The 23,501-nt window shown below is 43.9% G+C and overlaps 1 protein-coding gene across 1 annotated transcript in view; it reads left to right on the plus strand.

Annotated features, from left to right (window-relative positions):
* MAP2K5 (mitogen-activated protein kinase kinase 5) overlaps positions 1 to 23,501 on the plus strand; it is a 238,924-nt gene that overhangs the window by 126,726 nt on the left and 88,697 nt on the right. The window contains 1 exon segment of the mRNA XM_029066218.2: positions 4,150 to 4,221. Within this exon segment, the coding sequence (XP_028922051.1) occupies positions 4,150 to 4,221 (72 nt within the window).

Genomic DNA, 23,501 nt, shown 5'->3' on the forward strand with positions numbered 1-23,501 from the left:
ATTTTGGTTTGTGTGGGGTTTTTGGGGCAGCCTTTTTTCGTTTCAAGAAGGAGGTGGGCATTAGAAGCACCGCTCCAGGGCATCAGGCTGGCAGGATAGATTCCGAATGGAAAGTGGGCCTCCCTGGGGCTTTTTGTCTGCCTCACTGGCTTGGGCGTCGGAGCCAAGCCCCGTTCTACCTCCCGAATGCCACATGGAGCTCGCTACCTGGTTGTGCGGTGCATCACTGCCCGAGCTCCACAACCCGACCGCAATCTCGGCTGGTCCGCTTATTGCGAGGATCATTTCGCCGACAAGAGCCTTTCACAACCGCGTCCACTAGGAGCTTCTCTGCATCTGCCACCTGATATCCATGCCGGAACATGAGCGCTCATTTTTGTTCATCTTCCATTTTCCAATTATTCTCCATTTTCGGGGACAAAATGTTGGCTTGTTTGGTTTTTGTTTCCAGTGGGTGAAGGAAATGAATGTGTTTAATCTCGGAGTTCCTGTTCTGGCAGAACCTAAATGCTTAGTATGGTGCTCTGGACACAATAAGCGCCAATAAATACTATCGACTGACTGTACGTGGGTCGGCCTATCACGTGCTGCTGTAGGTTGATGAACTGATCACTCGGTTCAAGGGTGGGAATAACAATAATAATAATTGTGGTATTTGTTAAGCACTTACTATCTGCTAGGCATTGTTCTAAGTGCTGGGGCAGATGCAAAATAAATAGATTGGACACAGTCCCTGCCCCGCTTCGGGCTCACAGTCTTAATCACCATTTTACAGATGAGGGAATTGAGGCAAAGAGGAGTTAAGTGACTTGTCCAGGGTCACACATGGGGATCACAGTCTTAATCCCCATTTTACAGATGAGGAAACTGAGGCACAAAGACTTTGAAGCGACTTGCCCAAAGTAGATAAGTGGCGGAGCCGGGACTAGAACCCACGTCCTCCTGACTCCTAGGCCCCGTGCTCTTTCCACTAGGCCACGCTGCTTCTGTCGTGTAATGCTACTGTTTTATTTTCATAAATGGCTGTCTGGCAAGTTCTTATGCTAATCTGATTTATTGATAGTTCATTTTAGGGTGCACCGAGAGACTCTCATGTTATGTAAATATGTAATTCATTTTGTCCCAGATAGTCAACTTGCTCTAAGGAGATTTAGCCGTGCTTATTATTACTGTTCTGTACCGTGGTTTAGCATGATGCGTACGTAATAAAATCTCCGTGTTTCTAGGCTGGAACTTTTACTTAACTCTTAAAATTCTTTCATTCAAAACCTAGAATTGGAAGCACCCCCCTCCAAGTGATCACATCGATGGACCAATTGATCTTGCTGGAATTTAGAGAGGGCGTGAGGTTATTAGGATTTAGAAATTGAAGATGGAGGCTTTTCTGCAGTTGGGGCAGTAGATGGGCTTCTAAGAAGATGGGCTTTATATCCGACAGATGATCGCTCTCCCCACCTTCTAAGCCTTTTTGAAGGCTCATCTCCTTCAGGAGGTTTCCCCTGATTAAGCTCTCCTTTCCTCTTCTCCCGCTCCCTTCTGCGTCACCCGGATTTGTTCCCTTTATTAACCCCCAGCACTTACGCACATACCCTCAATTTATTTATATGAATGTCTGTCTCCCCCGTCCCACAGACTGTAAGATCACTGTGGGCAGGGATTGTGTCTGTTATCGCTATATTGTATTCTCCCAAACGCTCAGTACAGTGTTCCTCACACAGTAGGAGCTTAGTAAATGCGATTGATTGATTGATTAACCCCGACTCTCTTTGACTTTGGAAGGAAGTAAGGCTAGGTAGAAAAATGGTATTCTACATTAAAAAATGAAAGTGCCCCAGCCTATAACTCTCGGGAGTAGTCTGGCTTTTCTCTCCCGATAATGATTCCCTGCTTTTCTCCCATTAGAGGAATAGTACTGGTATTTATTATCCAACCTGATGAACTTGCATCCACCCCAGCACTTAGAACAGTGTTTGGCACATAGTAAATGCTCAGCAAGCATCGTAATTGTTATTGTTGTTATTTGGCACCCTCTGGGTGCAAAGCCCTAAACAAAGTGCTTCTAAAAGTACAGCAGAAGGATGGGAAACTTACCCTGCCCACAAGGAGCCACAGGGAAGAGCAATGTAAAAAATGTTTATGGGGAGTGGAACCCAAATAAATAATTGAATGTCCACTTGGTTATACCTTCATACGCCAGAACTGTGGATGGGTATGAATGAAGCAGCATGGCCTAGTGGAAAGAACTCAGGACTGAGAGTCAGAGGACCTGGGTTCTAATTCTGGCTCTTCCACTCGTCTGCTGGGTGACCTTGGGCAAGTCACATCCCTTCTCTGGGCCTCAGTTATCTCATCTGGGAAATGGGGGCTAAAGCTGTGAGTCCAATGAGGGACAGGGACTGTGTCCAACCTGATTATTCATTCATTCATCCATTGCGCTTACTGTGTGCAAAGAACTGTACTCGAGAGAGTACACTGTAACAATAAACAGACACATTTCCTGCCCATGAGCTTACAGTCTAGCGGAGGAGACGGACATTATAAATTACAGGCATGTACCTAAGCACCATGGGGTGTGGAGGGGAGATGAATAAAGTGAACAAGTCCTAGTGGCACAGAAGGGAGTGAGAAGAAGAGGAAAGGAGGGCTTAGCCAGGGAAGGCCTCTTGGAGGACATGTGCCTTCAATAAGCCCTTGGAGTGGGGGAGAGTAATTGTCGGAGGGAGGGCGTTCCAGGCCAGAGGCGGGACGTGGACGAGAGGTCGACGGTGAGATAGATGAGATCGAGGTACATGGAGTAGGTTAGCCGTAGAGGAGCGAAGTGTGGGATTATTTACCCCAGCACTTAGTACAGTGACTGGCACATGGGTACCATAAAAAAAAAATGTGTCGTGGATACCGTTCCGGGTGATTGGGCAGAAAGGATAAGGGCAGATATGAGATGGCTGCAGTAATGCGCCCACAAGCATTTGGGAGGGGCGGGAACAGAAGAGATGTCAGGCCTTCTCTGCACCAGCCAGCAAGGGTAGCGGGAGAATTCATTTATTCAGTCATATTTATTGAGCACTCCCCGTGTGCAGAGCACTGTACTAAGCACTTGGGAGCGTACAATAGAAATATAAACAGATACATTCCCTCCCCACAAGTTTAAGGCACAAATGGCCCAGAAGTGCAAGCACATGCCTTTGGTAAGGCTCCTCGAGTCAGCACGGTAAGTGAAAATCCGAACGAGGGCTGGAGTCTCTACTGTTGCAGTTAGCTTGTGAAAGCACAAAATAATAATAATAGTAAAAATGGTATTTGGTAAGTGCTTAGAAAGCAGCCTGGCCTAGTGGATAGAGCACGGGCCTGGACGTCAAAAGGTCACGGGTTCTAATCCCGGGCCTGCCACTTGTCTGCTGTGTGACCTTGGGCAAGTCACTTCATTTCTCTGGGCCTCAGTTACCTCATCTGAGAAATGGGGGCTAAGGCTGTGAGCCCTATGTGGGACAGGGCCTGTGTCCAGCCTGATTATCTTGCATCTACCCCAGCGCTTAGAATAGTTCCTGGCACATACTAAGTGCTTAACAAATACCATAATTACTATCATTATTATTATTATGCACCAAACACTGTTCCAAGTGCCGGGGTAAATAAAGGCAATCAGATTGGACACGTTCCCTGTCCCACATGGGGTTCACAGACTTAATCCCCATTTTACAGATGAGGGAACTGAGGCCCAGGAAAGTGAAGTGACTTGCCCAAAGTAGTGCCGTAAGCCTCTTCCAGGCGCTCCCCTCTGCTCGTCGGCGGTCCCAGCTGTGCAGCCATATTGGAGCGGGAGAGCCTAAGGATAGAAATCAGAAAGGACGAAGTCACTCCCGAACATTCTGGCACAGGGAGAGCAGGAACGAGAAGGAACGGCCCCTCACAGGCGGGGCTGAAGCTACCCAGCAGTGCACAGCCAAGCAAACCCTGGAGCGCTTGGCCTTCCTGACACAGCGGAATTCGAAGGGAAAAAGAGAATATGGCGCACTGCTTGCCTGGAATTCTAAACATCTTTCCCAATCTAGCGTTCGGTTATTTTTCCACACAAGTGACTAACAATCTTGACTGAGCCCGAATATAGTAGCTTCCCAGACTCTAAAAAGACTTCTGTTTCTTCTCTTTTAGCCTGAAAGAATTTCAGGGGAACAGTATGGAATCCATTCCGATGTTTGGAGCTTAGGAATCTCTTTCATGGAGGTAAGTTGGAAAGATGGTTTGGGGCTGGGAAATTTAGTCTCTGAGGGGTTTGCCAATAGGAGCAAGAAGTCATGCCAGTAAAATTGATTGAAATATTTTTCACGGGTGAGACTCAAATTCTACTTTAGAACAATTCTCAATCCATCTAAATTTTTTGCTGTATTTAGAATGGACTCGTTCTGATGAAGACCTGATTGTAGGGTCCTGGAGGAAAATTCCTGCCAAATTATTTACCCAGCTATATATAATAATAATAATAATGTTGGTATTTGTTAAGCGCTTACTATGTGCCAAGCACTGTTCTAAGCCCTGGGGTAGACACAGGGGAATCAGGTTGCCCCATGTGAGGCTCACAGTTAATCCCCATTTTACAGATGAGGGAACTGAGGCCCAGAGAAGTTAAGTGACTTGCCCACAGTCACACAGCTGCCAAGTGGCAGAGCCGGGATTCGAACTTATGACCTCTGACTCCCAAGCCCATGCTCTTTCCACTGAGCCACGCTGCTTCTCTATAATATATATATTATAATAAGAAGAAGAAGAAGAATGGTAATATAATAATATAATATATAATATATATTATAATAATAATAAGAAGAAGAATGGTATTTGTTAAGCTCTTACTATGTGCCAAGCACTTTTCCAAGTGCGGGGGTAGATATAGGGTAATCAGGTTGCCCCACATGGGCTCACAGTCTTCAACCCCATTTTACAGATGAGGGAACTGAGGCACAGAGATTTTAAGTGACTTGCCCAAAGTCACACAGCTGTGAAGCGGTGGAGCCGCAATTAGAACCCATGACCTCTGACTCCCAAGCCCGTGCTATTTCCACTAAGCCACGGTTCTTGTCAGTTCTGCTCACTGGGCTTTGGATACTCATTAGTGCTTCAGAAATGGTTTCTCACGCCATTCGCTCCAAAGCAGAAGTCCACGTGGGTGCTTTTTGGGGTTTTGGATTTGTTTTTTTGTTTTGTATTTCTCCAGTAGAAAAGAGCTTTTTAAGTAAGGGGTCAAAGAGGAAGTCTTGTTGACGGTGTCCATCTCACCAACTTTTTTTGGTCAATTATGTGGCTTGAAATGGACCAATTCTTGTCTGCAGTCAGAGATGTGAGAAACCCTCTTGAGATTCCTTTTCGCCCAGGCAAAAGAAATCTTTAATTTCTCTATTTCTATCGACCGCACGGCTCGAGGGGTCATTTTACGAAGGGGCGTCAGAGAGAGAAGCCTATCTTGGCCGAGGCTTTCGTAATTATAGGCAAATCCCCAGAATTGAAGGTATCATTTCAACAGCTCCAAAGTTAGGGCTCATATCCTACTTGATAGCAATAAACTGCAGAACTTAAAGATGAACCAGTGATGCCCCAAACTTTGTGTTTTTTAATGTTTTGACAATTCTGGCACTCTGTTCATTTTTAAATATATTAATGCCATCATCAGCAACATCTAAAACAGTAGTAATAGTATTTATTAACCGCTTACTGTGTGCAGAGAAAGAATACACAGTGATCACTCAATCAGTGGTTATTTATTGAGTGCTTACTGCCTGCAGAGCACCATACTAAGCTCTTGGGAGAGTACAGTGTAGCAGAACCGGTAGACACATTTCCTGCCCACAAGGAGCTTTCAGTCTAGATGGGGAGACAGACCTAAATATAAATAAATACATCACAGATGTGGATATAGATAATTACAGAAGCGGCAGGTAGAGCACGGGCCTGGGAGTCTGAAGGACCTGGATTCTAATCCCGGTTCTGCCACTTGTCTACTGTGCGAATTCTCTGTGTCTCAGTTACCTCGTCTGTAAAATGGGGATTAAGATTGCGAGCCCCATGTGGGACCGGGAAGGTATCCAACCTGATTACTTTGTATCTACCCCAGAGCTCAGTACAGGGCCTGGCATATAGTAAGCGCTTAACAGATACCATAAATATTATAGATTATTATTATTAATAATTACACACGGTCCTTGTCCCTTGGGGTGTTGCAGGGAAGGGAAGGAAGGAGCTCACAGTCTAAAATTAGTAAGGGCTTAAATGCCATGCAGGGCAAGTTAAACAAAGGTCCCTACCCTCCATTAGCCTCTGTGTTAAAAACTCCTAAAATACTAACTTGGGCATGCAGGGCATAAAATAATGGTGCCGTTCCTCCCGCTTGAATATAAAACAGTTACGGAGGGACAACAGTGGGGTGAAAGAGTGAAGAACTAAGAAGTGTTTTTACAATATGTGTAGATTTTTTTGTTAGCAGTGTAAAAGACACTGTTTACATGTATAGAGGATTCTCCTGTCCTCCCTTTCCCGGGGCAGGAAGAGTAAAGTGATTTTGATGGGGATTGCCGACAGTCCCGGATCCTCTTTCGTCATCCAGGGATTCCCTGGGGTTGCGAGGGTACAGACTTGCCTAAACCCAGGGCAGGCGAGTTTAGCTAACGAGAGGTTTAAGTAGAATTATAATGCAGAATTCGTGGACTAGGACAAAGCAGAAGAACGAATCCTGCCCCAGGATATTCGTGTGCATATCATGGAAAATCAGCTCTTCTGTGTACTAGTTCAGATGATGATTACACAGGCTCCGCAGCCCCCTGGTTAGGGTATACAGGCAGGCGGGAACGAGCTCTTACCGCATCGGGGAGGTTTGGGGAACTCTGATGTAGAAGAGGAAGGTGACCAAGTCACTGGGTTTCCTGGTTCTGGGTTAATTTTTAGGTGTTCTTGGTGGATTCGCGTTTTGTTACTTCCAAAATTCTGCCCATTATTACCTGATTTGTGGAAGCAGCCAAGAACTTAATAATAAATATAAGAAGAAGAATTTGTTGAGCACTTACTGTGTGCCAGGCACTGTACTAAGCGCTGGGGTGGATACAAGCAGGTCGGGTTGGACACGGTCCCTGTCCCACATGGAGCTCACAGTCTTGATCCCCATTTTCCAGATGAGGGAACTGAGGCCCAGAGAATAATAATAATAATGTTGGTATTTGTTAAGCGCTTACTATGTGCCGAGCACTAAGCGCTGGGGTAGACATAGGGGAATCAGGTTGTCCCACGTGGGGCTCACAGACTTAATCCCCATTTTACAGATGAGGGAACTGAGGCACAGAGAAGTTAAGTGACTTGCCCACAGTCACACAGCCGACAAGTGGCAGAGCTGGGATTCGAACTCATGAGCCCTGACTCCAAAGCCCGTGCTCTTTCCACTGAGCCACGCTGCTTCTCCAGAGAAGTGAAGTGACTTGCCCAAGGTCACGCAGCAGACAAATGGCAGAGTAAGGATTAGAACCCATGACCTTTTGATCCCAAGCCCGTGCTCTATCCACTACGCCGTGCTGCGGGTCTAACTTCCAACTTCTCACTGGAAATTCTCAGGATTTTGGTTCACTTTGGTGATTTTAACAAATTCGGTCATTGAGTGTGTATATGCAGATTAAGTCATTGTGTATATTTAGGTATATCTACATTTATATATATGCAGTGATTGAATTTGTATATATGTAAATTGGTATATATGTATGTATTATGTCAGGGTGCAATATTAGCATGCGAATTAATGTGGATTGAGGGTCTTATATGCCAGTCTGCAAGCTCGTCTCTAGACCGTAAGCTCGCGGTCAAGGAATGTGTCTGTTGTTATATTATACTCTCCCAGGTGCTTAGTATAGTGCACTACACTAAGTGCTCAATACATACAATTGAATGAATGAAGAATAAGATGCAACAGATACCCAGTCCCTTCTCCATACAGTGTTGTATGGAGAAACAGCGTGGCTCAGTGGAAAGAGCACGGGCTTTGGAGTCAGGGCTCATGACTTCGAATCCCAGCTCTGCCACTTGTCAGCTGTGTGACTGTGGGCAAGTCACTTCACTTCTCTGGGCCTCAGTTCCCTCATCTGTAAAATGGGGATTAACTGTGAGCCTCACATGGGGCAACCTGATTCCCCTGTGTCTACCCCAGGGCTTAGAACAGTGCTTGGCACATAGTAAGCGCTTAACAAATACCAACATTATTATTATTATTCTCTGGGCCTCAGTTCCCTCATCTGGAAAATGGGGATCAAGACTGTGAGCTCCAGCTCTGCCACTTGTCAGCTGTGTGACTGTGGGCAAGTCACTTCACTTCTCTGGGCCTCAGTTCCCTCATCTGTAAAATGGGGATTAAGACTGTGAGCCCCACGTGGGACAACCTGATTCCCCTATGTCTACCCCAGCGCTTAGAACAGTGCTCGGCACATAGTAAGCGCTTAACAAATACCAACATTATTATTATTATTATTACCTTTAAATGACATATCCACATCTTAAGACCATGGTTGTGTCACGTTAGACCAATTGGGAAACAATCAGTCCTTTGGTCACCTTTGAGCACCTGCCGTGTACAGGGCACTGTACTGAACGCTTGGGAGAGTAGAGTTGGTAGACATGATCCCTGTCCTTAAAGAGCTCATAAGTCGGGTCAAACGGTAAAATGAGTTAGAAATGCTATTTTCCTGTCTTTCAAGACTAGGCTGCGTAGTGGTCAGGATGAATGTCTTTCTTGGAACTTTACCTGAAGACCCATTTATAGGATCTTGCAAGTTGAGCTGTGGTTGAGTTTTTCAACCACCGGCATTTTCAGGGAAGCATCTCTGGTGCCCGTATCTTTGCTCTTTTCGCTCCAGTGCCCTTTGCACCTCTTTGTTTTCCTTCCCCCTCCGTGCCGGTCTCCGGGGCCCAATGCGCAGAACAATTTGGCTCCGTGTGCTTTGTTAATTGGTATGTCACCGGGTCCTGGGAGACCTCTCTTCAACATGATCACTGTTTCATTGAAGTGGTTTGAGTGATGTGTTAAATGATGAAAGCCAAGGAGGCGGCGGAGGAAGGCGTCTCAAGACAGGCAAAGATATGGAGAACCGCACGAGGTCATGGTCACTAAAGAAATAGCATCTATTAACATGGGGACGGGTGTTACTCTAAGTGTCTGGTGACTAACTTCTAGGTGTTTTGAGTTGGTTTTTGTTTCAATTTGAAGGCTGCGGCCCTTAGTCTCAGCAGTATGTCAGTCAGTCGTGCTTATCAAGCACTTACTGTGTACAGAGCACTGTACTAAGTGTACTGAGAGTACAGTAGAACAATATAACAGACATTTTTCTTGACCACAAGGAACTGACAGTCTAGAGGGGGAGACAGACATTAATAGATTTGAATAAATGACAGATATGGACATAAGTGCCGTGGGACTGGAGGGGTGAATCAAGGGAGGAAGTCAGAGTGATGCAGAAGGGATTTAGAAGAAAAGGGAAAGCACTCTCATACCTGTAGCATCCTCAGGTCTTAAGCTGTGGCCAAAACAAAATCCAGAGGAACAGATGCCTTTTTGATAGGTCAATCAATGGAATTTATTGAGTGCTTACCATAGAGCACTGTACTAAGCACTTGGGAGAGTACAATACAACAGAATTAGCAGATACATTCCCTGCCCGTAAAGAGCTAACGGTCTAGTGGGGGAGATAGACATTAATATGAATAAATAAGCCATTTATAATATCTAGTTGAAAGATACACACACATGGGCCCATCTCCTTTCCTATCAGACGAAAGTTTCCAGCTACCACCAGATTCCACCTCAAGGTCGTATAAGGGCTTAGCTTGAAAAGTAGATTTAGGAAAAAGAAATGTACGTAAATGGAAGAAGTCTTAAAAAATAGCCTTCCTGCTCTCATATATTAGAACACCAAGATATATTATCAGACTCTCTCTATTTGGTAAAATTGGGCATTTTTTTTTTTTTTAGTAAAATGAATTAATCTGCAGTCTATTTAAAGAGGCCAGTACAGTACTGTGTACCCTGCGGGCACTCGATAAATTCTTGTTGACTGTTTTATAAGGTAGTGTTTTTCTTTAAGAGTCTTTTTTGGTCATCGAGTGAAATTAATTTCCAGCATTTTTTCTGCTGCCACTGTAGTTAAGGTTATGTCTGAATTTTCATTATGAGCCCTGTGATTTTATAAATTAGTTATAAAAATTTAATCTAAATGAAATCTTACTTCACAGGGTGATTGTCTTAAGAGTTGACAGCAAAGAAACATCATTGCCATATCTATTTAGAAGTAATTCAAGATACATATAGATATATATGTATATCCACATGTATGCATAGACAGGCTATGTATTTTGATTTTCTTTTCTTTTTAGTGCTTCTGTAATACAAAGCCATTTTGTTTTTCCAAGTGGCAGAAAGGAGTGCACAAGGCGAGGAATATAAAAGAATTAAGCGATATGTAAGCGCATATTTATTTTGTCTATAGAAAGGATTTTTTTCCCAAGAAGCATTGACAGACTGTTTTGCAGAGTAAGATCTTTAAAACTGTTTCAGTGTGCAGATAAGCCCAACTGGTTTTTGGTGTTGGTCAGCATGCAGAAACAAATAAGATGCCAGAACATACTCATGAGGCAACAAGAAAAGAGCACATAAAGAGAACACAGAGGCGATGCGCTGAGCCAGATATAATAAAAACGGCAATACACTTACATTTCTTTTAGCACTGGTGTTGGTGATCTATTTTGTCACCTGCCATTCGGGTTTATTTAATGGCATTTGTTATTTCCAAAGATTAGAACCATCTCCATTTGGCCACACTGCTTTTAATTGCTGAATCCCAAGGGGAAAGGAGTGTTGGCCATTTTTCTTCAGTCAGGAATTGCCATTCGTGACCCGGTTTTCAGCTTCACATTGCCCTTAGCAGGGGTCCTCTAGACTGTAAACCTGTCCTGTACTGTAAGCTCATGTGGACGGGGAATGTGTCTGCTTATTGTTTATAATGTCCTCTCCCAAGAGCTTAGTACAGTGCCCTACAAACAGTAAGCGCTCAGTAAATGTGATTGAATGAATTAATCTTCGCCACTTACAATTATTCACTGTTATCACCGTCATCATTAAAGAGTATCGTTATCAGATGTTTACTGAGCATCTCCTGGGCACAGAGTACTGTCTCAAGGATTGTGAAATTACAAAATCAGTTTTGCCAAAATCCCTGCCCTCAAAGGATTTACTATCTAAGAAGGGAGATGTTGTCAACTTAGAGATGTTCAAAAACAGACGTTAATTAGAAGTCACAGAATCGGACATACATCGGTCGGGCAGGTGATCGCTCTGGAAGATTATTGGTGCGACTTTAGCTAAACAGACCACCCAAATTGATAGGGAAGAGAGCCGGTCGTCAACTGATGAGTTATTTGCTATCCGGTGGCAAGAGAAAGATATTGCTTCTGGTCCACTGCTGATAGCTTTCAAGGTCAAAATGGTCCGCAGTAAATTGGCATTGGTAGACACTCACGCCCAGCAGAACCCCTGAAGATTGAAACCAAAAGAGCATAGGCACCCCTCTCTCCAGGAAGAGCGGGATAGTACATTCCAAGCGCTTGGTACAGTGCTCTGCACATTGTAAGCGCTCAATAAATACTATTGAATAAATAGTACGATGCCTGCATCCGATCTCCTGTGGACGAACTAATAATACAATAATCACGGAGTTTGATAAGTACCTACTACCTGGGGTAGATACAAGATCATCAGTTCAGATGGAGTTCCTCGCCCTCATGGGACTTAGTCTAAGAGGGAGGGAGAAGAGATATTTTACCTCCATTTTACAGATGAGGACACTGAGGCAGGAGGCAGTTAAGTGACTTGTCCATGGTCACAGGGCAGGCACAGCTGGGATTGGAACCCGTGTCTCCTGACTCCCAAGCATCATGCTCTTTCCGCCAGGCCAGGGGGAGACATGGACAGTGGGTTTAACTCTCTCCAGTCTCCCCCGTCATGGCAAGAGCCGGTTAAATGAGCATGAAGAGAGCAGAGGGTCCTTTTGCATTGGATTCTCTTCAGGGGTCGAGGCAGGAAGTAGACTTGATCTGGTCAGGTTTTTTTGACCCTGAATGGCTTTGAAGCAAACCGGAGAAAGTGAGTAACACCGTTCCAAAAGGTCTGAAGACCAGTCTGAAGCCTGGTTTGAACACAGGCCTCTGAAATGCATACAGCCCGTTTCAAAACTGTGAGCACAGAATGAAAAATACAAAAAGCACCATGAGCTCTTCTCTAGCCTGCCAGCTCGCCGTGGACAGGGAACCTGTCTACCAGCTCTGTTAAAGGGTACTCTCCCAGGCGCTTAGTACAGTGCTCTGCACCCAGTAAGTGCTCAGTGAATACAAACGATTGATTAATCGGAGTTGTGCCTGCAAGAGTGCTATCGTCATTGGGTTCTAGTCCATGCTCCACCTCCCGTCTGCTGTGTGACCTTGGGCAAGTCACTTCACTTCTCTGTTGCCTCAGTTTCCTCATCTGTAAAATGGGCATTAAAGCAGCGTCCAACCTGATTAGCTTGTCTCTACCCCAGCGCTTAGTATAGTGCCTAAGAAATGCCATTAAAAAAAATAATGAAGAATGCCTGTTCCCAGAAGATACAAGGTCAACATTACATGAACATGTTGAAAGAGCATTATTTCCTCACTCTTAATTCTGAGGGTGCAAATAATTGCTAAATTAATTGAACACATTAGATGGATTTGGGCACGTTGCAGTAGACTCAATATGATCTGTTTTAAATTTTTTCCTGGACACAGTCCAACCTTCTCTGAACTAATAAAAATCACCCTTACTTTTATGAGCGGCTACGCAAATAACCAATGGTGCTTAGAGGTTGAAGAATAGTTATTTCAGTAGCTACAAATCATTCTATAATAATGACAAATAAGCAGAGGTTTTTTAGTTATGGATGATTGACAACCCTTGCTATTAGAATCTTCTCTGGGTGGTAGTCACAGAAAAAGGGTATAGCATGAAAAAAATGACTCTGCAGACTTCCTTATAAATCTCCGCTAGTCGGCCTGAAATCACACCTCCAGTCAAGAATTTTGCAAGTTGGTAAGCACCTGATGCTGAGAATGCTTATCACCACAGGTATGCCAGAGCTCATATCTTCGTATTAAGAGGGCCATGCTTAGTGGAGGATTGTCCAGTCTATTAACTTGGCCCCTATAAATTGGTGTTTCAGTTATAAAATTCAAAAATGGACTCACTTATCATTATATTACAGTATAATTCAAAGCTGGCATTTCCTTTCAGTGTCCAATGCCCATCATAGAGAACATGGTAGTTCTCTTTTAATGATTTGAGATTGAGAGATCTATTCAGATATTGTAATTGCCATTGCACTGAGTAGAACAACCGATCGTAATCAATACAGAACGAGTAAGGTAACTGCAGAGCTACAGCATGGGGAAACACTATGTAGGGTTTTTTGTTGTTGTTGTTTGGAGGGATGATTGGAAATGGTCCCGTATTTACTATAATAGAATTGAAAGGGGCCGTTGCAGTCTAGTCCTGAATTTTTGGACTGACACGCCTACGTAGATAGCTTTTTCTTCTAGCCACTTCGGTACGAGTGGGTTTTTGACATGGCCCAGTGGGTAGAGCACAGGCTTAGGAGTCAAAGGTCATGAATTCTAATCCCAACTCCACCAAGTGAGTGCTGTGTGACCTTGGGCAAGTCATTTAACTTCTCTGTGCCTCAGTTACCTCAACTGTAAAATGGGGATTGAGACTGCGAACTTCACGTGGAAAAAGGGCTGTGTCCAGCCCAATTTGCTTGTATCCACCCCAGCGTTTAGTACAGTGCCTGGCACATAATAAGTGCTTAACAAATGCCTTAATAATCATTATCATTATTATTTGGGGGTGGGGAGGGAGTGAGGGGAGGCTTTGGGAAGAGTGAAAGACTGCCACTTCTCAGCTGTGTGACTCCAGGCAAGTCACTTAACATCCCTGTGCCTCAGTTACTTCATCTGTTAAATGGGAATTAAGACCGTGAGCACCATGTGGGACACCCAAATTACCTTGTATCCACCCCAACTCTTGGGACAGTGCTTGGCATATAGTAAGCACCTAACAAATAGCGTAATTATCATTATTATTACCATTACTTGGGTGGAGGAGCTAAAGAATCAGAACAATGGCCCTCGGCAGGAAATCCGTTCGGGATCTTCTTTACGCAGCCATCGCAAGGAAGAAATACGGTGTCCGGCTGCCGCGGTAGTTGGAGAGAGGGAGAATTCGAGGTAAAGGTAGAAGTGCCTGAGGGCTGGGTCATGAATTAATAATCGCTCTGTGGCGGATGAGCTGAAAATGAGGAAGTTGCCTCGCAGAGCGCTATCAATCACTCAGTGACCATAACTTCCAGTAATTAGTGTATTTTATGGGCCTTTGCTTCAGTGGCTCGAAAGGCCATATGCTCCAGTCACAGCTAAACTTTGCCCGAGTAATATTCCAGGATGATTTATCCTCTTGCTGCACTGGGAGGTAACCCTATATTAGGCGAAGATTGTGAACTAAGCGGCAATAAAGTGTAAGTTTAGGTACAGTTTGCCCAGGTTGAGACCTCAATGTATCATGCTTTTTTCAGCATTGAGCGAGGCTGCAGCCGACCGCCGTTTTGAACGGTGAAACAAATAAAGCAATTAAAGGAACAGCATTAGGATATTGTACTTGTGAATCACTGTTGCCCTCCATTTAAGCACCCACTGTAATAAGCCCATCTCTAATTAAAAAAAAAAAACCCACACTATTAGAGACATTTATTCGGAATGCCTTCTTTACTGTATTATGATTATTAGTAGTAATTTGCTGGGAAGAACCCAGAACCTTAGGCACGGCAGAGGAGTGTGCTATTGGATTGCTTCATTTTGGGAAGGACCACATTCAAGCCCTTTAAGTTAAAGTCATTATTTACAGTTTTGCTGCACATGTGAGAGACACGAGGCGGACAGTCGTATTCTTTCAGTCAGTCATATCTGTTGAGCACGTACTGGGTGCAGAGCACTGTACTAAGCGCTTGGGAGAGTACAGTACAAAAGTATAACAGACACATTCCCTGCCCACAGCAAGTTTACAGTCTAGAGGGAAGGCAAACTTTCTTTTTTGCAATCCAGACCTGGGCTTAACAGTCGGAGTGGTCTTGTTGAGAGGAAAGACCTAAATAATAAAAATACTGTGGTATTTGTTAAGCACTTACTACATGCCCGGCACCATACTAAGCACTGGGATGGATGCAATATATCGGTTTGGACACAGTCCTTGGCCCACATGGGGCTCACGGTCTCAATCCCCATTTTACCAAAGAGGTAACTAAGCCCCAGAGAAGTGAAGCGACCTGCCTAAGATCACACAGCAGACAAGCGTAGAGCCGGGATTAGAACCCATGACCTTCTGACTCCCAGGCCCGTGCCCTATCCACTACCACCATACTGCTTCTCTAATGATTTGCACTTTCATACCCGAGCAGTTTCTACTCCAGGAAAATAAAATGTGTTGGCCACAGAAACTCCAAAGAGGACAGGCAGGTCGATTGGTGAAAATGCCCCCATTTTTATTTTTCAGCACGGATAGAAGGCACTGTGTTTTCTAGAGCTAGTCTTGTCTTGCTTTATGCCATTGAGCCTTTTCCAAACCATAGCGACTCCACAGATGCATCTCTCCCAGAACGCCCCACCTCCATCCGCCATCATTCCGGTAGCGGATCCATAGGGTTTTCTCGGTCAAAATCCGGAAGTGGTTTACCATTGCCTTCTTCCACGCAGTAAAATTGAGTCTCCGCCCTCGACTCTCTCCCGTGCCGCCGCTGCCCAGCACGGGTGAGTTTTGACTAGTAGCCGAGTGCCTGCCACTCACTAGCCACTGCCCAAGCTAGGAATGGAATGGTTAGGCCTCTGCTTGACTCTCCCTCCCGTAGCCGAGACCGGTAGAGAACTGAAAAGTCTCCAGGTACCATCCCGAGAGAGGGCTCAAGAGCTAGTACACTTTGTCTATCTGCAAACAGCCATCAAGAAGGAGGGGTATCTGAATCCAACCTGTCTCTCAGCTCAGGCAATTTGTGTAAGTGTTGGTGCCTCAGTTTCCCCATCTGCAGAGCAAAGACCCGAATGTTTTTGTGGTTATGAGACTCCTGGAGGTTCTCGAAGGTAATGGAGTACAGAAATCCAGTATTAGGATTGTGATTTTCCTCTCCTCTTGAAGAGGAAGGTGGAAGTAAATAGTTTTAATAGCCGTATTTTGGATGGATGTATCCACCAGTAATAAACTTAATGTTCAGGGCCCACCGATTAAAGGAGGATGCAATGAATCTGTGGACCTTGAAAATTAAGTTTGTCATATCGTATTCGTTCTCTTACTTTTCATTGGCCGTGTATTTTAATAGCGCACGGGTTCTAAAAAAATGTAGAACCAAACTAATTGTCTTTAATTAAAGTGAATTAGGTTTCGATTGTAATATAGTTTATGTAGCGGGAACTGATAACGGGAAGCGTCCCAAAGGTTATTAGGGCATATTTCTGTTGGGCCCGATGGCATCAGTAATAACCCTCTTCCTCATAGTTCTCGACGTGAACAAATATGTCACTTCATCCGTCTCTGTTACTCGCACTTATGCCCCTCTGCGGGGGTTGTAGATTCCACAAGTTATCAGCTAATGGCGTTATACATTAAAAATTGAAGCTTCCCTCACTCTGAGGCCTTTCAAGGCTTTGTTCTTAAGCCCTAGACACTTTGGAGTGCAGCTGCAAACTATAGGCAGAAGATTAAATTAATTTGTAACTCTTTTTTTTTGTCCCGCATTACTAAATCCTGCACATTTAATTGAAACCCTACTTCAAGATGCTTTGTGTTTCGGTTGTTCTTTGTTGTCAGTTTAACCTCCCAAGCACTTTAACACTGGTAAATTGCTGTTATATCCTTTGGATGCTTTTTTTTAACCGTGCAATAAGAGGACAGTGAAATTGATCTATGAGAAGAAAAGTAAAAATCTTCGGGCAGATTTTGAGGTCTTTAATATTTATTAAGGTCCTTTGCCGGGATAGTTTCAGATGATTTAAACTATCTATCTGCCTGGGAGGGTGTGAATTCGTCTTGGAGTGAAATCTCACCAAGGGAATTTTACCAAATCCAGTAGTTAAATCTGATTTTTTTTTAAGTTTCCCGTGTGTGATTGTTACACACTGACTGTTGCTTTTCCATAAAATGCGGGCTTAACTGCTTTGCACAGTCTAAATGCAAAATCCTTAGATGGAAATTTAATTGTGGAAAATGCACATGAGGTAATTAAGAACAAATTTTAGAACATTTCAGACTATAAAGCCCCCCTTCAGCTAGATCATCGACTGTATTGTAAGAGCTTATTTTCAATTTGCAGTTGTACAGAAACACGGAATGTATCTAAATTAGGAATTTTGAAGACACCCAAATCGGCAGTGTAAGTGTAAACTTAAAAACCGACTCTCCTGACCTAGTCGATGATCTAAGTAGAAAATGCTATGGTCTGAAACAGGGCCCTGAACTTTTTGCACTTTTTTATTGATCGTGTATTTTCCTTTCACCAATTATGACATCCCTAGTGGTAGTCACTCTTATTGGCAGTTGAGATGACTTTCATTTCTGTGAAACAGAAGGATTCTCTTTCCTAACTCTGCAGGTTAAACTTTACTGCTTCTTTCTCTTACATTCCTCATGATTTTCACATCTTCTTGATTCAGACTTCAAGACTTGAGCACTTAAAAATACATAAATCCTTCCAAGTATTGCAGAGTTTCCGCTGGGATCCAGGAGACAGCTAAAGATCAGTACATGATGAAACCAGAGGAATGTCGTGGTTTTGCAGCGGTTCAGTGTTATTTAATGTATTCCCAGCTTCCAGTTCTTTTTGGAGCGTTCCTTTTTCGCCTTTCAAATAGTAAGTTACCCACACGAATATAGTGCTCAGCAGCTTGCTGAATCTTAAGTATTCCAAATTAAAATACACCTTTTTTTTTTATTATTTGATGCTAAATAGAACCCAGGAAAGGGAGGGGAAAAAAGGTTTCCACAGCTTTCACTTTGTTAGCTCTTCCCTCCTGGGAGGAGAAGGGATGTGAGGGTCTTTTGATAGATTGCCCAAGCTGTTGGGCTTCTATATTTTTAAGTGTGCTTTTTTTTATTATTATTGGCGGTTAAACTGCCTTCATTTAAGTGCTTCTTTTGTAAAGATTATAAAGAGAGCAAAACTATTGGCGTAGCCCTTAATCTGTTTGTTTTCTTGGTTTTTTGTTGTTTTTTTTTTTGCCTTAACTGTTAACCTATTTATAAATCTAAATCTACACACAAAGGTCATTGGTTGGCTGAACTTAAACCATTTTACTCAGTAAATTTAATTAAGAAAATACAGTGCAACTCATAAGCAAATGAGTTTTTTCCTAGTTTTAAACCAAACCACCCTCTTGAGTGCTGATTGCCTTGCTCGACCCCTGGTGATACAGAAACAGGCAAAATTAAAAAGGACATTAAAGCTTCATTAAATCTGAAACACATTTAGTACAGTGACATATCTGCAGGCCATTTCGGGGAAGATTACATACTCTCTTTGGTAAGTTTCCTAATTTATAATACCTTGACAATAAAAACAGAAGAGAAGAGAAGCTGGGAAGAGATCAATAGAGCAGTAGGGGTAGAAGGCGCAGAATTGCCGTGGGTTGGGCTATTTCAGAAATTTTCACCCAATGTCTGCTCTCTTTTCCCCAGAACTGCCTTCATTGATTTTTTTTTTTTGATTTTTTTTTAAACTTATGACAGCTTCATCAAGAACTTGTTCCTCATGTCTACTCAAAGACCTTTTCCTTATTTAGTCTCTGATAAAAGCTTGATAAAAGAATGCCTGGGGAAAACATTATCATAGTCTGTGGCTGTTTGGAGGTGATTGTCCATCGTCTATCCCACGTTCTAATAAAAAGCTGTCCATCAGAAGCATCATCTTATAAGGACAGTTATTTTGGTAGCGCTGTCTTTCCTTTTCCTTTACCGTGCAGTTGTATAAAACCCAAAGGTGGAAGTTTCATTATCAATCAATCCATCATGCTTACTGAAGGTCGTTAAGTTGTTAGGAGATTCCGATAGAGTTAGAAGACACGATCGCTAGCCCTCGAGGAGCTAGCAGTCTAGCAGAGAGGACGTGAAATAATTACAGAGTGGAGGAAAAGGAGAATGGAAAGAAGGATATGTGGGTCGGTATGTGCTTAACTAATAGAGTGTGTAAATCACTTTTTTCAGAAGTGTGGATAGTTGTGAATGTGTAAGTGGGGAGGTGGTACAAAATTATTATCATTATTATTATGAGTAATAATAATAATCATTGTAGTTGTGTAAAGCTCCTACTATGTGCCAAGTCCTGTTCTAAACACTAGGGTAGATAAAAGATAATCAGATGGAGACACAGTCCCTGTCCCACAAGGGGTTCACGATCTAAGGAGTCACAGAGCAGGCAAATGGCGGAGCGGAGATTCGAATCTGGGTCCCTTGATTCCCAGATCTGTACTCTTTCCACTAGACCGCACTGCTTCCTGTGTTGTTGTCACTAAATCGATCAGTGGTATTTATTGAGTTCTTACTATGCGCAGCACACCGTACTAGGCGCTTGGGAGAGGACAGTAAAATCGAATTGACAGATATGTTCCCTGTCCACAGGGAGCTTACAGTCTAGATGGGGAGACAGACATTCTGGGCGTCTGATGCCCAGAAATGCTGCTAAATGAAAAAAGTTAAGGCCAAGGCACTGTCCACAACATGAATCCAGTTTGAACGGGCTTCTCATTGGAGCCACCAAATTGACACAGTTGCCCTTCTGTGGTGCATTAGAGTTGGCCTGGCACCTTAACTAACAAGTTGCATCAGCTTATTGTGGGCAGGAAATACGTGAGGATGACTTGCCCAAAGTCACACAACTGATAAGTGGCGGAGCTGGGATTAGAACCCAGGTCTTTCTGACTCCCAAGCCTGTGATCTATCCACAAGGCCATGCTAATTCCCATGATATGTTGGTAGAATGGATCTACCACCTCTGTTATAGCGTGCTCTCCCAAGCGCTTAAGCAGCACGGCTTAGCGGAAAGAACGTGGGCTTGGGAATCAGAGGTCATGGGTTCTAATCCTGGCTCCACCACTTATCAGCTGTGTGACTTTGGGCAAGTCACTTCACTTCTCTGTGCCTCAGTAACCTCATCTGTAAAATAAGAATTAAGACTGTTAGCCTCTGATAAAAGCTTGATAAAAGAATGCCTGGGGAAAACATTATCAAGCCTGTGGCTATTTGGAGATGATTGTCCATCATCTATCCCACGTTCTGATAAAAAGCTGTCCATTAGAAGCATCATCTTATAAGGACAGTTTATAAAGAAAGTTTCCTTTCTCCTGAGATTTTTTTTTATAGTAAGTGTGCTTATTGCACATGCCCATAAGAATTCCCATTAATAATTGGAATCATGCAGCTTAATCTCCTTACACCGTGCTGAACGTTAACTCTTACTATTCTATAAATACATGGCTTCATGCCAACGGGAGTTTGCATAATGATTTAGGAGTCGCCATCCTGGTCTGTCATGTCAATAATGTGCTGATTAAGGGTCCCCTTCCATTCTCTTTTGACACGACAGACAGTGACAGTTTAGATAGAGCTGCTGCCTATTATACTATTGATCTGTGGGGTATTAGTTTGGCACATTTATTTATTCAGAGGTAGCCCCCCATCCATCTCCAAAAGGAAGTTCTCTCTACCAAAAAAGGGCTAAAGATTCCTTTTTTTAAGAAAAAATTATAGAACTTTTAAGGTCCCAGAATTCAATGCATTTTCACTCCCGCCCCTGGCCTAATAGGGTCAGGTTTGGCGAAAGGGCCATGTTGTGGCCAAAGCCTGTATTTCACATAGCTGCCAGGCACCAATCAATCAATCCATCGTATTTCTTGAGCAGTTACTGTGTGCAGAGTAGTGAATAATAATAATAATAATGATGGCGGTATTTGTTAAGCACTACGTGCAAAGCACTGTTCTAAGCACTGGGGTAGATACAGGGTAATCAGGTTGTCCCACATGAAGCTCACAGTCTTAATCCCCATTTTACAGATGAGGTAACTGAGGCATAGAGAAGTTAAGTGACTTGCCCACAGTCACACAGCTGACAAGTGGCAGAGCTGGGATTCGAATCTATGACCTCTGACTCCCAAGCCCGTGCTCTTTCCACTGAGCCACCCTGCTTCTCTGGGAATTTCAGATGAACCTCAGTCCTGAGACCTGGGACCGAGAACCTGCGCTAAGGAATTGATGTCAGTGACTCCCCTGAGGACCATAAGCTCCCTGTGGACAGGGACGGTACCTGCCAACTCTATGGCCTTGAAAAGCAGCAGGGTCTAGTAGAGAAACATCGTGGCCTAGTGGAGAAGCAGCATGGCCTAGTGGCTAGAGCCCCGGCCCGCGAGTCAGAGGGACCTGGGCTCTAATCTCGGCTCCACCACTCGTCCGCTGTGCGATTTGGGCAAGTCACTTCATTTCCCTGGGTCTCAGTTCCCTCATCTGTAAAATGGGGATTAAGAATATTTGCCCTATGTGGGACAGGGACTGTGTCCAACCTGATGATCTTATTCATTCATTCATTCAGTAGTATCTGTTGAGCGCTCACTATGTGCAGAGCACTGGACTAAGCGCTTGGAATGAACAAGTCGGCAACAGATAGAGACGGTCCCTGCCGTTTGACGGGCTAATCGGGGGAGACGGACAGACGAGAACGATGGCGATAAATAGAGTCGAGGGGAAGAACATCTTGTAAAAACAATGGCGACTAAATAGAATCGAGGCGATGTACATTTCATTAACAAAATAAATAGGGTAACGAAAATTTATACAGTCGAGCGGACGAGTACGGTGCTGAGGGGATGGGAAGGGAGAGGGGGAGGAGCAGAGGGAAATTGGGGGAAAAGAGGGTTAAGCTGCAGAGAGGTGAAGGGGGGGCGGTAGAGGGAGTAGAGGGAGAAGGGGAGCTCAGTCTGGGAAGGCCTCTTGGAGGAAGTGACTTTTAAGTAGGGTTTTGAAGAGGGGAAGAGAATCTTATATCTACCCCAGTGCTTAGAACAGTGCCTGGCACACAGTAAGGGTTTAACAAATACCACCATTATTATTATTACTCTCCCAAGTGCTTAGTACAGTGTTCTGCACCCAGTGAATGCTAAAAACAAATACCATTGATTGAGTGGAGCCATTCCCACTCTCTCGTTCTTACCCACAAGGCTCAGTGTGCGCAGGGAATGTGACTGTTTATCGAAATAGTGTACTCTCCCAAGCATTTAGTAGAATGCTTGGCACACAGTGAGTACTCAATAAATTCAGGTGAGTGAATGAATGAGTGAATGACCCAAATGGCATTCATTCATTCAGACGTATTTATTGAGAGCTTATTGTGTGCAGAGTACTGTACTAAGCGCTAAGGAGAGTACGATACAACAATAAACTGACACAGTCCCTGCCCACAACGAGCTTACAGTGACAGTTACCTTGGTGGCCGCTGTGATCATTTCCAACGTTTCGAGCCCGTCCACCTGGACAGTTGTTCAGTCGGAAACCTTCCCCACTGTTGGCACAGCTCCAGGAGGCAGAGCCAGGGCTAGAACCCAGGTCTTCCGGTTCCCGAGGCGGCAGGATCTTTCCCCCTGGACCACTGGCCCGAACCCATAAAATTACGCCAACTCCACGTCTCTAACAGTGACATCTCCCAAAATCCTTTAAATGCATCAATTCACCAAGCCCTAAAATGCTCCCTTTGCCTCTCCCTATTTTGCAGAATCGATGGTATTTATTGAGCACTTACTAGGTGCAGAGCACTGTACTAAGCATCTGAGAGAGTACAATACATCAGGGGACAAGTTCCCTGCCCATAATGAGCTAACAAGGAGCCTAAGGGCAAGGTTAAGAAACTACCCAAAGTTTTAGAGCAGCAGGGAATGTGTCTGCTTATTGTTAATATTGTGCTCTCCCGAGCGCTTAGTACAGTGTTCTGCACACAGTAAGGACTCAGTAAATATGATTGAATGAATTAATGAATGAAAGATAGTTCTGATGCTGGGAGTCCTGAGAAGCCAGGTGTCATTTCCAGCTTTGAGCCCTGTAGACTGTAAGCTCATTGTGGGCAGGGAATGTGTAGGCTATATTGTTGTGTTGTATTTTCCTGTGCTTAGTACAGTGCCCTGCACACCCAGTAAATACTCAAAAAATAATAATAATAATTATGGTATTTGTCAAGTGCTTACCAAGTGTTAGGCACTGTACTAAGCGCTGGGGTGGATACAATTAAATTGGGCTGGACACAGTTTCTGTTCCCTGTGGGGCTCACAGTCTCAATCCCCATTTTACAGATGAGATAAGTGGGGCCCAGAGAAGTGAAGGGACTTGCCCAAGGTCACATAAAGTGCGATGG

This window comes from Ornithorhynchus anatinus, chromosome 5 (genome assembly GCF_004115215.2).
Source record: "Ornithorhynchus anatinus isolate Pmale09 chromosome 5, mOrnAna1.pri.v4, whole genome shotgun sequence".
NCBI classification, from domain to species: Eukaryota; Metazoa; Chordata; class Mammalia; order Monotremata; family Ornithorhynchidae; genus Ornithorhynchus; species Ornithorhynchus anatinus.